The sequence below is a fragment of the Octopus bimaculoides genome, chromosome 1 (assembly GCF_046866305.1).
Source record: "Octopus bimaculoides isolate indiv1 chromosome 1, ASM4686630v1, whole genome shotgun sequence".
Lineage (NCBI taxonomy): Eukaryota > Metazoa > Mollusca > Cephalopoda > Octopoda > Octopodidae > Octopus > Octopus bimaculoides.
This window is the reverse complement of record NC_142928.1, coordinates 129,663,651-129,677,196: the sequence shown is the minus strand read 5'-3', so window position 1 is coordinate 129,677,196 and position 13,546 is coordinate 129,663,651. Positions and strand designations below refer to the sequence as shown.

General features: G+C 34.5%; 1 protein-coding gene and 1 long non-coding RNA gene across 2 annotated transcripts in view; both read right to left on the bottom strand.

Moving 5' to 3' along the window:
- Window positions 1–5,795: 5,795 nt before the first annotated feature.
- Window positions 5,796–13,546, bottom strand: part of LOC106870828 (uncharacterized) — a 283,514-nt gene continuing 275,763 nt past the window's right edge. Inside the window, exon 5 of the mRNA XM_052970300.2 lies at window positions 5,796–6,744. Coding sequence (XP_052826260.1) covers window positions 6,731–6,744 — 14 coding nt within the window. The 3' untranslated portion in view covers window positions 5,796–6,730. The remainder of the gene's footprint in view (window positions 6,745–13,546) is intronic.
- LOC128248660 (uncharacterized) overlaps window positions 8,417–13,546 on the bottom strand; it is a 6,860-nt gene continuing 1,730 nt past the window's right edge. Inside the window, exons 1-2 of the long non-coding RNA XR_008264820.2 lie at window positions 12,983–13,546; window positions 8,417–9,805 (exon numbers count right to left, since the gene is read on the bottom strand). The exon at window positions 12,983–13,546 is cut by the window's right edge and continues 1,730 nt beyond it. This is a non-coding gene — a long non-coding RNA (uncharacterized LOC128248660). The remainder of the gene's footprint in view (window positions 9,806–12,982) is intronic.

The following is a 13,546-nucleotide window of genomic DNA, read 5'->3' as shown; positions in this document are numbered from 1 at the left end:
GCAAAATATTCAGACAGTTAGGTGATACAAGAAAGGGAGAACAAAACATCCAGATAGACAATACAAAGAAAACAAGGAGTGTCATTCGGTGTTTTCTTTCCTCGGTCGAGTTCCAGATTATTTTTGCAATTTCGGCTGTTTATACTCGAGATTGCTCCAATCTGGCCATCCCCAAGGAAAAATTAAACTAAGAGCACTGGATTCCTTGGAAGAAAGCGGCAAATGTATACGAAAACAAGGACGAAAAAACGGAGAAATTTACACAAATACAAATAACAGGACATAACAACAGGTGTCTTTCGACTAAGGACAAATCAAATTAAGCTGGCGTGTATGGAAGTAAAGCCTTACGGCAGGGATACATGATTTGACAGGCACAGGGAGGAATATAGCTGTTGTACGGACAACGGCTGAACTAAGAAAGAAAGGTCAGGCTTGGCCGAACACCGGTCACGTGGGGAGAGAAGAGAGAGAGAGGTAGAGACAGAGGGACAGAAGAAATAAGGAGGGGCAAGAAAAAATGACAGGGGCGCAGTGAAGTGAAAAGAGGAGAGAAAGTGAGCAGGAAGAGAAGGCAATGAAATGTAAGAGAGGGGGAACGAAAGAACGAAGAGTGGAATGAACGAAATAAGCGTGAAAGGGCTGCTAGAAGGAGAATAGAGTCGTACAAGATTTACATAAATATATGCTTACATGTAAGTATTTAGATATATATATACATACTTATATATATATATATATATATATATATATATATATATATATATATATATATATATATATATATATATATATATATATATATATATATATATATATATATATATATATATATATATGTATATATATAAATTTATATATATATATATATATATATATATATATATATATATATATATATATATATATATATATATATATATATATATATGTATATGTGTGTCAATATATTATCTATGTGTGTGTGTAATGGTGCGTTTGTTGCTGCCTGAGAGTGAGAACGATGTTTATATCCATTTGTGTGTCTATCAGAGATGAGATGCATCTAAATTGACGATAATTCTCAAAGTAATTCCCTCGCGTGTTCTCGTAATTCCAGCGTTTTGAGATAACGTTTATACTTATATTAAAAAAGGAAAACGTTATGTACGTCTGCTTTTTCAAATTTAAAGAGATTATTGACTCGTAATGTACAAGAAGTGAAAGCAAATTGCCTAGTAGTTGTAACAATGAACACACACACACACACACACACACACACACACACACACACACACACACACACACGCACAGATCATTGGTTGCATGGAGACGTAGCTTAAGTTCATTATTCAATAACTGCTTATTTAAGTTCATTATTCTATATTCACGGTTCAAGTATTCAAATATATAACTAAGACACGAACGAACATGCGATCGACTTACTTGAAATATCAAACCATCCCTCTCTCAAATCACCCTCCACCTTATCTTTAAAAAAATTGTGGTGGGTGTCACATTGCATGATGTAGTCTTAGAAAAACTACACCTGAAAAATGAGAGAGTCGTCACGTTCGGAATAAAACTTTGACTAAAGGCTTGTTGTGGGTTGACTTGAAGCTAATCCTCATCACGACGACGACGACGCCGACGACCACCGCCACCACCACCACCTTCATTATCATTATCATCAACAACAACAACATATAAGAAGGTTAGGATAAAATAAAAACATTTTAAAAGAGCTGAATAAAAATGTCACACTCATTGAGCACTGGTTAGATTCGGTAGAGCGACAGGGAAAAGAAAATGCCTTGCGATATTTAGTTGCATCGCTTTACGTTCTGAGTTCGAATTCTGCCAATGTCATTTTGCCTCTTGTCTCTTTGAGGTAAATGAAACAAGTACTTGAAAACATAGTAAGTCGATATAATCGACTATATATTCTCTCTTTACTCCCTTTTTGAAGATCACAGGTATAACTGGGTATAAATTTTCTTTACCACCCGAACCAATTATATTAGGAGTGTTTTGTCCGCATTTGCCGGAAGTTGTGATGACAATGTTCTACAAATATTTCTTATATTGAAACGCATGAATGTATTCGAGAACAAAAGTAGTTTTGTATATACTCAAGGGCAGTTTTCAAACGAATGGCATTGTATATTGTCTGATCAAAACATCTTGCTGTTCTGGAAAGTAGCACCTTAAGGATTTATTATAAATGATAATAGATTGTTACGTGTGTTCTCTTCTGGTTTTAATTATTCGAAGGAACTGGTTTCTAAGACAGATACAAAGCTCTATCGATGCAATGTAGATACCAAAAGAAAATTTACATTTTGAACTTGGGGCTTGCATATTTTTACTGTCTCACAGATTGTATTTGTGATGTGCGTGTTTGGTGGTTGCTTTCCTTTTCTGAAAACCCCAGCTTCTCATTACGGTATTTACTCACAAAACTAAATGCACAAATTATTAATGCTATAAATGCGAATTTATCATCTGGCCATAACAGCTGAAGGTTTCGAAGCAGTTGGCAGTAGTTATCCTCTTTCTCTCTGATTTCAAAGAGACATTCACACCAGCAGGGCAGCTGATCTCTATGATGGTACATACTTTTTCGTGTCTGTTCCAGACAACGATATCCGACCCGTTATGTTTGCACATCGTAGATTTGATAGGAATGTTTCACCAATATTCTTGTTTATATTGATGTTTGTATAGTGTATGTATTGAATAACAGGGATGTTCTGGGTCTGTATTTGTGTGTGTGTGTGTGTGTGTGTGTGTGTGTGTGTGTGTGTGTGTGTGTGTGTGTGTGTGCGTGTGTGCGCGTATGCGTGCGTACTAAAAATATTTGAAAAGATTTTCCAGCGAATGTTTCGCATCCACAATTCTTTGATTTCGTAGACAGAGATGTAAACAACTCTCATATGAAAGACAAGCAGATAGATTTCTATATGTTAGCATCACTAGACAATACAAACACTGAAATATTAAAAAGCAAAAGCTCGTATCTCTATGGAAGAACGGTCTGAGACATTTAAGAGCCACCTGTGAATGACAAATTGAACCGTGAGCAATTTATTAATGTCAGTTGACAATAGAGAATTCTTCGAGGATTGCTATGCCAAAGTATAGAACATTTTCGAAATTACATTTTCAAGTTTTCAAATAAACTTCTATTTAATAATAACATTGAAGGAGTTGTTCGTCAAGACTGTAAATTAAACAGCAGAATAATTTAAATTGATTTATAATTCTCTCCATATTGGATAACATTGATCATAGCATTCTTATTTGAATCGAAAGTCATAAAAATAATAAATCATTTATATGTTTTCTACTATAATAACTATAAAACAGAAGTGAAAAGTGGAAAATAAATAGCAGAGTTAAAATTGAGATGATAAATGAGAAATATGATGTTGTTTATACTTTGGCTAGCTCTGAACAAGGTGATCTGAGATTAGTGTATCTCAGAATGCATTTTATAATGTCATTTCTTTTCTTTAAAACGGCAGTATGTAATTTGAAGGCTGGATGTTATTTGTAGGTTGAGTGACTCCGTAGAGAGTTTCTCATTTGCTCGCATCGAAGAATATAGCAGTGATATGTGCGTCTACCAAATCTAGTCAATTGATTTGTAAAGGTTTCATATAAGTTTTTAGTGGAAGTACGAGGGGATGCTGAAACATTCCTGGCTTTGGGTGAAAGAAAATACAGGAGGATCAGTTAATTACGATTTTATTCAACATATTCCCTCACTTATTGCAGATTCACTCATTTATTGCAGCGGCCTTTCAGTTTTTCTAAGCCCAGTAAAAGAACTCGGAAGGTTGAGCCTCCAGCCAGGCCTTTCACGATACCTTTAAAGCCAGCTACTTTTCAACATCCCCTCGTATGTAGCAGAGGTGGTACTAGGGGTGTTGTCAGTGATTGCTTTAGTGATATTGTCAATAAGGTTGACAGAGTACAGTAAAAATATTGGTAGATGTGATGTGGTGTTGGGTGTGTCATAGGTACATACACATATAAATATGTGTGCATGTGTGCGTGTGTGATCTGTATATACACATACACTCACACACGCATATGTGTATATGTATGTATGTATGCATATATGTTGGGGAAATTGATATGGTGTAGGGTGTGTGATGTATGTGTATATATATATATATATATATATATATATATATATGTATATATATATTTATATATATATATTTGCGGTTTAACAAGGTAACCAATGGTTTCATGTTGAAGAGATCTCCACAATTGTTCAAGCGAATTACTTTTGAATGTGAGTACTCGTGGCCATTTTAGATGAGCGCATATATATATATATATATATATATATATATGAAAATTTGGAGTTAGCGTTTATGCAACTGTTTAAGGGATAAATGTATCCGTAGGCACTACTGGTGCATTACCTAACTATGTATAGGCCTTGCTGTAAGGTAGTTGGTAACTTAAGTTGGTAATTTAAGTTGGTAATTTAAGGGTAAACCGTGCTTGAATATATTCAGATAAAGTAATAGAAGAAATGAAGCAACATGTAACAATTAGAAGTTGATCATTAGTATTGAATGATCATAGTTTAATTATAGTTAAGATAACATTTACACCTGTTTCCGTTACTTTTGAGGTAAACTTGCGTTTATCTCGTTTATATCGTTCCATGTAACAAACATCATCAGAATGATTTGAAATTTTCTAATGATCAACTTCTGTTACATGTTGCTCCATTTCTCCACTTTATATATATATATATATATATATATATATATATATATATATATATATATATATATATATATATATATATATATATATATGTATATATATATATGTATATGAATACATGAAGGATTAGGAACCTTCTGTGTCTGTTTTCCATCCGTTTGTGCACCCAGTATACGTTTTTTCGTTCGTCTGTACATTCATAACAGCCTTTTTAAAACTTTTTCTTTTTGTGCATTTACTATACATTTTTACACAAATCAGGTAACGGAACGCAACACAACCTGGTTTATATATATATATATATATATATATATATATATATACGTACACACACACATTACTTCAAGATTTCTTGCCAAAGAACCGGTTTCTAACTTAGATCCAAGGTTCCTTCATTGGAATTTCAACATCAACAACAGGGTATTTTTGTGTGTATGTATGTATTCTCATGCATAGAGTTACATATCTGGACATGCTCACATATTTAAATGATAAACTTTTGGGAAGTTTTACAGAATTTTACAGTTTCATTAATGGATTGGATCTATAGCCTTCGAATTAGCTTTCTCCTTTCTGGTTTTGAGAAGCCTAATTTCTCAATATTGGTATTTAGGCAGTGTGTTACATATTCCAGGGCCTCAATAATTACAGGTATAAACCTGAACTTGTAATCTAGATAGAGTAACTGTAGATTTCTCAATAGTTCAGCATAGGTGTTCTCTTTTTCACTGATCTTCAGGTTTATGTTAACATCCGCTGGGCAGCTAATTACCACAACTGTGCAGAGTTTCTCTTCTCTATCCCAAATCATTATATCAGGTCTGTTGTGCATACATTTTATTGAGGTCTTGTATGTATGTATGTATGTATGTATGTATGTATGTGTGCATCTCTTTCTCTCTCTCTCTCTCTCTCTCTCTCTCTCTCTCTCTCTCTCCTTACAGACATATATATATATATATATATATATATATATATATATGCAGTATTGGACTAAAATAGTCATTTATGTATCATACTTAATGTAAATATGTGATTGGCCAAAATTTACAGCAATATTCGTCCAGGATAATATCTCCTATGCTCGTACTGTGTTTAAAACCACAATATGTATATATGGGAGCGAGATGGTAATTGCTCCAGCTGCCGTGAGTGAGGTTTGTACTGAAAGTAATGCAAAACTGGGCATAACTTTTTTATTAACTGACATCGTTCTTTCGAACGATGGAAGATCGAATTGAAATACGCGCGCGCACACATACACAGAAAATTGCAATAGTACGGACAAATCATGTAGCCAGAAAGTTTTTGGCCTATTACTTTCTTGAACATTATGTAAGCTTTAGGCTTTAAAGGATCTCAATAAATTCTTCCAAGAAACCTTGAGAAAGTACTAAGACAGGCGAAACAAGTGTGCATGAAGTTGTGCCGAATTTAGAATTAAGAAAGATGTGCTCTTTGAAGTAAATAATAAGCAAAAAAAAAAAAACGAAATGTGTGTGTGTTTCTGAGTGTGCGCGTATATGTGTGCATGCGTGTGCATGTGTGTTTCCCTCTGTGCATGTGTATGTGTGTATGTGTGTGAGCGTATTTGTATGCTGTGGAGAACAGGGAAAAAAGTGAGAAGCCTTGTGCAGGTGAATGTGAGACATTGTGTCTTGTTCAGAGAATATTCAATATTATATCTGGGTAGAGTAAGGCGGAGTATGGGTTGTATTGATAATGAATCGAGTCTTCAAACTGATCTCAATTTTCCGTTGAAGTAAATTTTCACTGCGAATGTTTTTCGTTGATCGTATCAATTCCACATTATTTCTCTTTGTCTTCCTTTCTTTTTTTGAATAAAGAATCTATTCCAAGTTACACGAAACGATATTATGAAGTTGCACGAAACAGCTCTCATAAAATAGGGAATATGGCCTATAATCTTTAAATTTTGATTCTTGTTAATGTGTGGTGTATTTTTGCACAAGCTCGCTTCATATTAAGCATTCGGTTGTCATTTATCATCATCTATAAATGAAAAGAAAAAGACTTCTTTAAGAGTCTGTGCTTTAATATTCATTATTTAAAACTGGTGACACATGCACGCTTAACAGCAGCTTTTGTCAAAGATGAAATATTCAACACAGTATCGAATATCTTCTTCAACATGACCACTGAATGAAAATAAAAACAATGTTTCTTGTCATTCAAGTTTTGTAGCTGTTTAGTAAGATTGCAATCAAGCTGTATAAATAAATTTTAATATTTCTGGCGTTCATAATATTCACTGATGTCATGAGAATTTATAAATTTTTGAGAGAACGTGAAGTGGTTCATTTTTCGAAGCATGTAAGGCTATAAATAATAAGATGTAAATATTAGGTCGAAAACCTCTTTTGGACAGAAAAAAAGTCGGAGGCTGCGAAGGGGAGATAAACCCACATCTCCTTGGATTGATATGACAGATGTTCTACCACTGGACGAAAGCAAACCTTCGAATTTCTCTATCAATTGTAAAAACTTTATTTTAAACTTTTTTCTTAAGGTTATCTGTACAGATTTTCTATAGACATTATAGCCAGCAATAATTTGTTACGTCGTTTCGTATCCGAATACGTCTAGTGTAAACAAAGCAATTGCAGATGGAAAAATAAGTAATGTGTATATATACATATTTCAGGAGTTCTTGTTCCTTCTTCAGCACCACACCCAATCCATTAACCACCCACAAACTCATTGCTTAAATAGCTATTAAGTATAGCGACGCAACATTATTGGATATACCAATTTTACATATGAAACAAATTCCTGACAGTTGGTACGTACATATTAATTACTTGTAGGGATACTGTATTTCTCTATACAATCATAATATACTACTAAGTATATTAAACGCTTTAAAAACCTGTAGAGATCACCTTAAAAAGGTGATTTAACAACACTGCTAACACGGTAGGACACAGTATTGGCTTATAGAGCGTTAAATATACTAATACTAAGCGTTTAATACATTAATAACCACAATATACTAGTATATTATGATTTCATAACGAAATACAATATCCTTACCAACGAGAATTGAATGTTGTTGACGTCATAAGAATTCATAAGAATAATTTCACGTTCGATATTTACATGCTACATTCAACATATTGGGTTGACAAATCCAGAGAAGTTCTGGTTCGGGTCCTACGAGCAACTTTCGACTTTTTCTATCCAAAAAAGTTTTGCAACTCAATTTTTACATGCTATTATCTATATTCGAAATCCACCGTTCTTTAATATATTTATATGCGGCAGGCTTCTTTCAGTTTCCATCTACCAACTTCACTCACAAGGCTTTGGTCGGCTCGAGGTTATAGTAAAAGACACTTGCCCAAGGTGCCACGTAGTGGGACTAAACTCGGAGCCATGTGGTTGGGAAACAAGCTTCTTACCACACAGCTATGCCTGCGCCTATATATACAGCGATACCTCGCAGTACGAGTTTACTTCGTTTTATAACTGAGCTTGTTTTACGATTTACTCGTTTTACAAATCAATTTTTCCCATTGAAATTAATTAAAACATAATTAACCTATTCCAGCCCCACAAGGCCACCCAAAAATAATTTTTTATGAGTCTTAAAACAGAAAAGGTGCTGTTACAAGGAAAATGACAATCATAAAAACATAATAAAAAAGAATGCAAAAGAAATATGTAGACTGGTTTTATAAATTTTTATTACCTTAAATATGGGACGAATTATGCGTGATAAAGATGATGGAGCGAGGAGGAGGAGGATTATTGTTTGGAAGGAGAATCTCCTTCCATTAAGACTTCAAGAAGAATAATTCGTGGCATTTTCTCTCTCACTTCGCTTAGTTTCTTCACTTTTCACGCTTGCAGGTCGTTTCATTTGAAACATATCAAGAGAAGTCTGCTTTTTCCTGCCTTTCAAAATGTTACGAAAATGCGCCAGAGCAGTGTCATTAAATAAAAACTCAACTACACGTGTCGCAGACACAAACTCATCGAAGTCTCTTTCGGATACGCAGTCAGGACACAGTTTCCAACATGCATAATTCAACGTTCTCCTCGTTACACTCTACCAGCCCATATTGATGATTTTCAGGCAGTTAACAATGTTGTAGTACTCTTTCCAAAACTCACGAAGGGTTAGATTTATATTTTCGGTGACTTCAAAGCACCGACGAAATACGTGTTTGTTGTAAAATTTCTTAAAATTAGAAATCCCCTGTTGGTCTATGAGCTGCAAGGTAGGGGTGGTGTTGCGCGAAAGGTGTAGAACTTTTATGAATTTAAATTCGTTTGGTAGTATTTGTGTGCGTGTTAGGAGGGTGAGCAGGAGCACTGTCGAGGGTGAGGAGGACCTTAAGAGGAAGATTATTCTCCGGAAGGTAATTTTTTTCACTGCTGGTCCGAAGATAAGGTTGACCCGCTCAGTGAAGAATTGCCTGGTGACCAAAGCTTCAAAGTTTGCCCTCCACATGACCTGCATCTTCTCCTTCAGGATTTTGTGCGACTTGAACGCTCGTGGGTTTTCGGAATGGTAGACAAAGAGCGGTTTATCTTCAAGTCTCCACTCGCATTGGCACAAAAGGCGTGAGTTAGCCTATCTTTTATAGGCTTGCGACCTGGCATTTTCTTCTAATCTGCAGTTATGTAGGTTCTTCTGAGCATTTTTTTCTAAAAAAAGGCCAGTTTTATCACAGCTGAATACCTGTTGTGCGATGTACCCCCCGGGTGCAATGAGCTGACGGAATTCACACACGAAATCCTCAGCTGTCTTCGTGTCAGAACTCGCTGTTTCTCCATATCTGACGAAGCTATGAACATCAGTCCTCTTCTTGAAATTATTGAACCAGCTGCGACTTGCCTTAAAAGCGTCTGCTGATGTTTTATCAGTCGATGTTCCAGGGTTCTGTTTCAGGGGATCCCCATACAGCGTTCGTGTTTTCTCGCAGATGATGGTCTCTGTAATCGTATCCCCTGCGAGTTCTTCTCTTTGATACACAGGAGAAGCAATTTTTCCATCTCTTCGTGGACAGATGTGCGTTGCTTGGAGAGCCTGGAGACATCCTTGTGCCTATAGTAGACAGGATTATTATAATTAGCAGAATGTTGCTGACAGAATTGGCAAAGTAGCGAATAAAATGCTTTATAGTATTTAGTTACATCTTATTTCATACGAAGTTCAAATGCTACCTAGTTAAAAGTTTGCCTTGCTTCTATCAGAGCTCGATAAAATAAGTACCATTTAAGCCAAGTCGATTAAATTAACTGTCCATTCTCCAAACACTTGTGGTCGCGTGCCTATATTAGAGCTTAATACTTACAATTAGAAATTTTCATAACATTGATAATCAGCTTTCAAGTGAGTTATTAACATTCGGCTATTACTCTTGACTCATTTCATAATTCTTGCATTGTTAATTTTCTAAATGTTTTTGCGATGACGTTTTGGCACTCACTATAAACAATGAATTTGATATATTAAAAATATATTCATCTGTATCAAGTTTGAACAATTTCAGTCGAGTTTATGAACTTATATCAATTATACATTTACCCACAGTATTTTGTGTTTTAAAACTGCTACGAATTATAAATTATGCTCAATTAATTATCCTTTAAAATTCACTGTAAGAACTATTTAACCGTTGCAAAAATATACATTTTAATGTCCTTTGTGTACATTGAAAATCTTTCAGTAGTAAACATTTCGTCGGCATTAAACACAGTGGACAACACCATAAAATTCTCATTTAATTTTTGATTTTCTTTCCATCTCTGTATGAAAGTATTACTAGTATGAAAGCAATACAAACAATTCTTTCAGTGTTAAGATTGCTCAAATGTAGCTTGCAGTATTTTCAGACATAAAAATTGACGCTTTCAGACCAAAGTTCACAGCCAAAAATGGTAGGTCGACTTATACATCAAGACAACGGATCTTGTTCAAAACGGGGGCACCAGTTTTCATTTATGTTTTATGTAGTGTTTTTGGTACCGAAAGACTTTCAAACTTCGTATACTTATCTATTTTGTGTTATAGAACAGAAAATAATTTTTGTATTCGAATTTATTTCATGTAAAAAATTGTCTTATTTCGATAATTTCAACCAATCACTGACAAGTATTCAACTGTTTACACTTACTCCTTTGACAGTTTAAGCGGTGTAAAGCGTATTTAATCTCCATTACTTCTGACATTTTGCAGAGGCAACACACGTGTGTTCGTTTTCCCTAACCCTAACCCTAACCCTAATTGACTTGCTCCTTCCCTCAAAAACCATGCCTTGTGCCTATAATAGAAAGGTTTATTAGCTACTGCCAATATGCTTCAGCTATTTTTTGACAAGGAAATAATAATTTTATCACCGCGAGAATCGTTTGTTTACGTAGTCAGCACTTAATGTATACAGCTGAATAGACGTCAGTGATTGGTTGAAATTACAGAAATACGACAACTTTAACATGAAATAACTTGCGATGTACGTTTTTTTGTTAAGAAGACTAAGAGAAAAAGATGTTTTATATGATACATTCTACCAGTGTCCCAAGTTTCAAAGTGTTTCGTTAAGAAAATACTGGTGCCCCCGTTTTGAACAAGATGCAAGACAACTTTGGAGGACCAAAAATTCCAGTGAAATACAGCAGGATTTGAAAAGATGGTGATAGTCACCGTCTATTAATGTTTACACTATATGTTTACACTATATGTTTACACTATCTACTATGTCGACTTGTACGCTGGAAGATACATTTAAAAGTACATTTAAAACTGTATTCTTATACTTTTAAATGAGGTTTTAGTAGGGCTGACTAAGTCTGAATACACCAACAACAATAATAACTGGCTAATGCCACATAATAGCCAACCAGCATCTGTATTAACTGGAGAGTATGAATGCTGATAATTTGATTCATTAAAGCTTCTGTTTGAATCTAGAAATACATTTCGTTCAGTTCCACAGGTTCCAAATGTTGACGAAGTTTCAATTTCATTGTTTACTGTTAAGCTCACAAACTCTCAATACATACATCGCTATGTCATCTTGTATGATTTAGACAAGGTCGAAATTATTAATATTATTATCCATGACACATTTAAAATATGGAACTTACATTTATCAACCACACGAACACACGCGCACACACACACACACACACACACACACACACACACACACACACACACACACACACACACACACACACACACACACGTGCGCTAATAACATTAACGCATATTTATTTGTTCTCTTTTCTGAGCTCAATTTTCCAATTACTATAACGATCATCTAGCTTTGATAAATATTGCAGGTTATTTAATAAAGCAAACATTGTATCAATATTTGGATGAGATGAAGTATAAATACAATTATTAATGTAAACTTTAATGTCAGCGCACATTATTAATATTCCTTCTGATTTACGAATCCGTGCATCTGCCGATATATTTGTTTTGTGCTCTTATAATCACACTTGGTTTCTCTCCTATGTGATACAGTCGTACATAGTTTATCCTTTATTTCTTGCTGCAGTTGGACAGGAAGAGATCGATCTATTTAACTTATATGTATTTCAGTCCTTGTATTACAGTCAATGACTCTATACATGAAACTATGTTAATCAGTGGAATTGAAGAGCAGTTTCCATGTTAGCTTTTGTAATAAATCTTCCTTGGATATTACTTTATTTAATGTCAGTTCCAAAGAAATTATGCAAGACAACTCATTCATAGTCATACTAGGAATAAATATTTGAAACAAGGCTTGATACCGCAGCTACAGAAATATTCTTATTAATTAGCATATAATCAGCAAGTGCTTCATTCCTGAAGAGTTAATATCAATCACAAAAAAATAGAAAAAGAAAAAAAAACTGAAATATTTGTTCTGGATCATTCGTTAACTTAATTCTTAATTTAGCGTATGGAACTGCGAACGAAAATTATTCAGTGATTCAAAAGATTATTTTTCCCTTTTAAGTAAGTTGAAAAAAAGATTTTCTTTGAAGTTGATTTAATTCTGAACTCTTGTAATCTATTCAATCATAAACTCTCAGCAGATCCCAAATTCTCACAAAATCTTCAAAAAGTGGTGACCACATTGAACACTTGCAAGACAAGAAATAGTAGTTGAGTGTGAGTAAATACTCGTGACTTAGCTAGAATTTTCTATTGCTTTTACTTATTAAAATATGGCATAGTGAAATCGGTTCATTCTTTTTGAATAACCCTGTATATATGCATACTTACATACATCCATATAGGTGTGGCTAAATGGTAAGACGTTTGCCTCCCAATCACATGGTTCTGAGATCAGTCTGTCCGCGTGGCACCTTGGGAAAGTGTCTTCTACTATAACTTCCAGCCGACCAAAGTTTTGCGAGTAGATTTGCTAGACGAAACTTAGACGAAACCTAGCGGTTTGACAAAAGAGACCAATAAAATAAGTACTGGAGTCAATTCGTTCGACTAATATTCTCAGAGCAGTGCCCCAGCTCCTTCATCTACTGACGCAAAAGTAAAAGATAAAAGATAGCAACATATTTTTTAATAATACTGATATGATAGCAACATATTTTTTAATAATACTGATTTCCTTTTGATTAGACAGAAATTATTAACATATTAAAGAAATGAAGCAAAGGACATGGTAATGATGTAACTTTGATCTTTTTTGAAGGGTATTAGTGGTCTATTGGAAATGAAGTGGCTTCGACTAGAAATTACAACTGTGCATCTCTTTCGACTGGCAGGGGGTTTATTTCTTGTTTCACTGTGCTTGCCACTTATTGTTAGTATTATTAATACTAATTA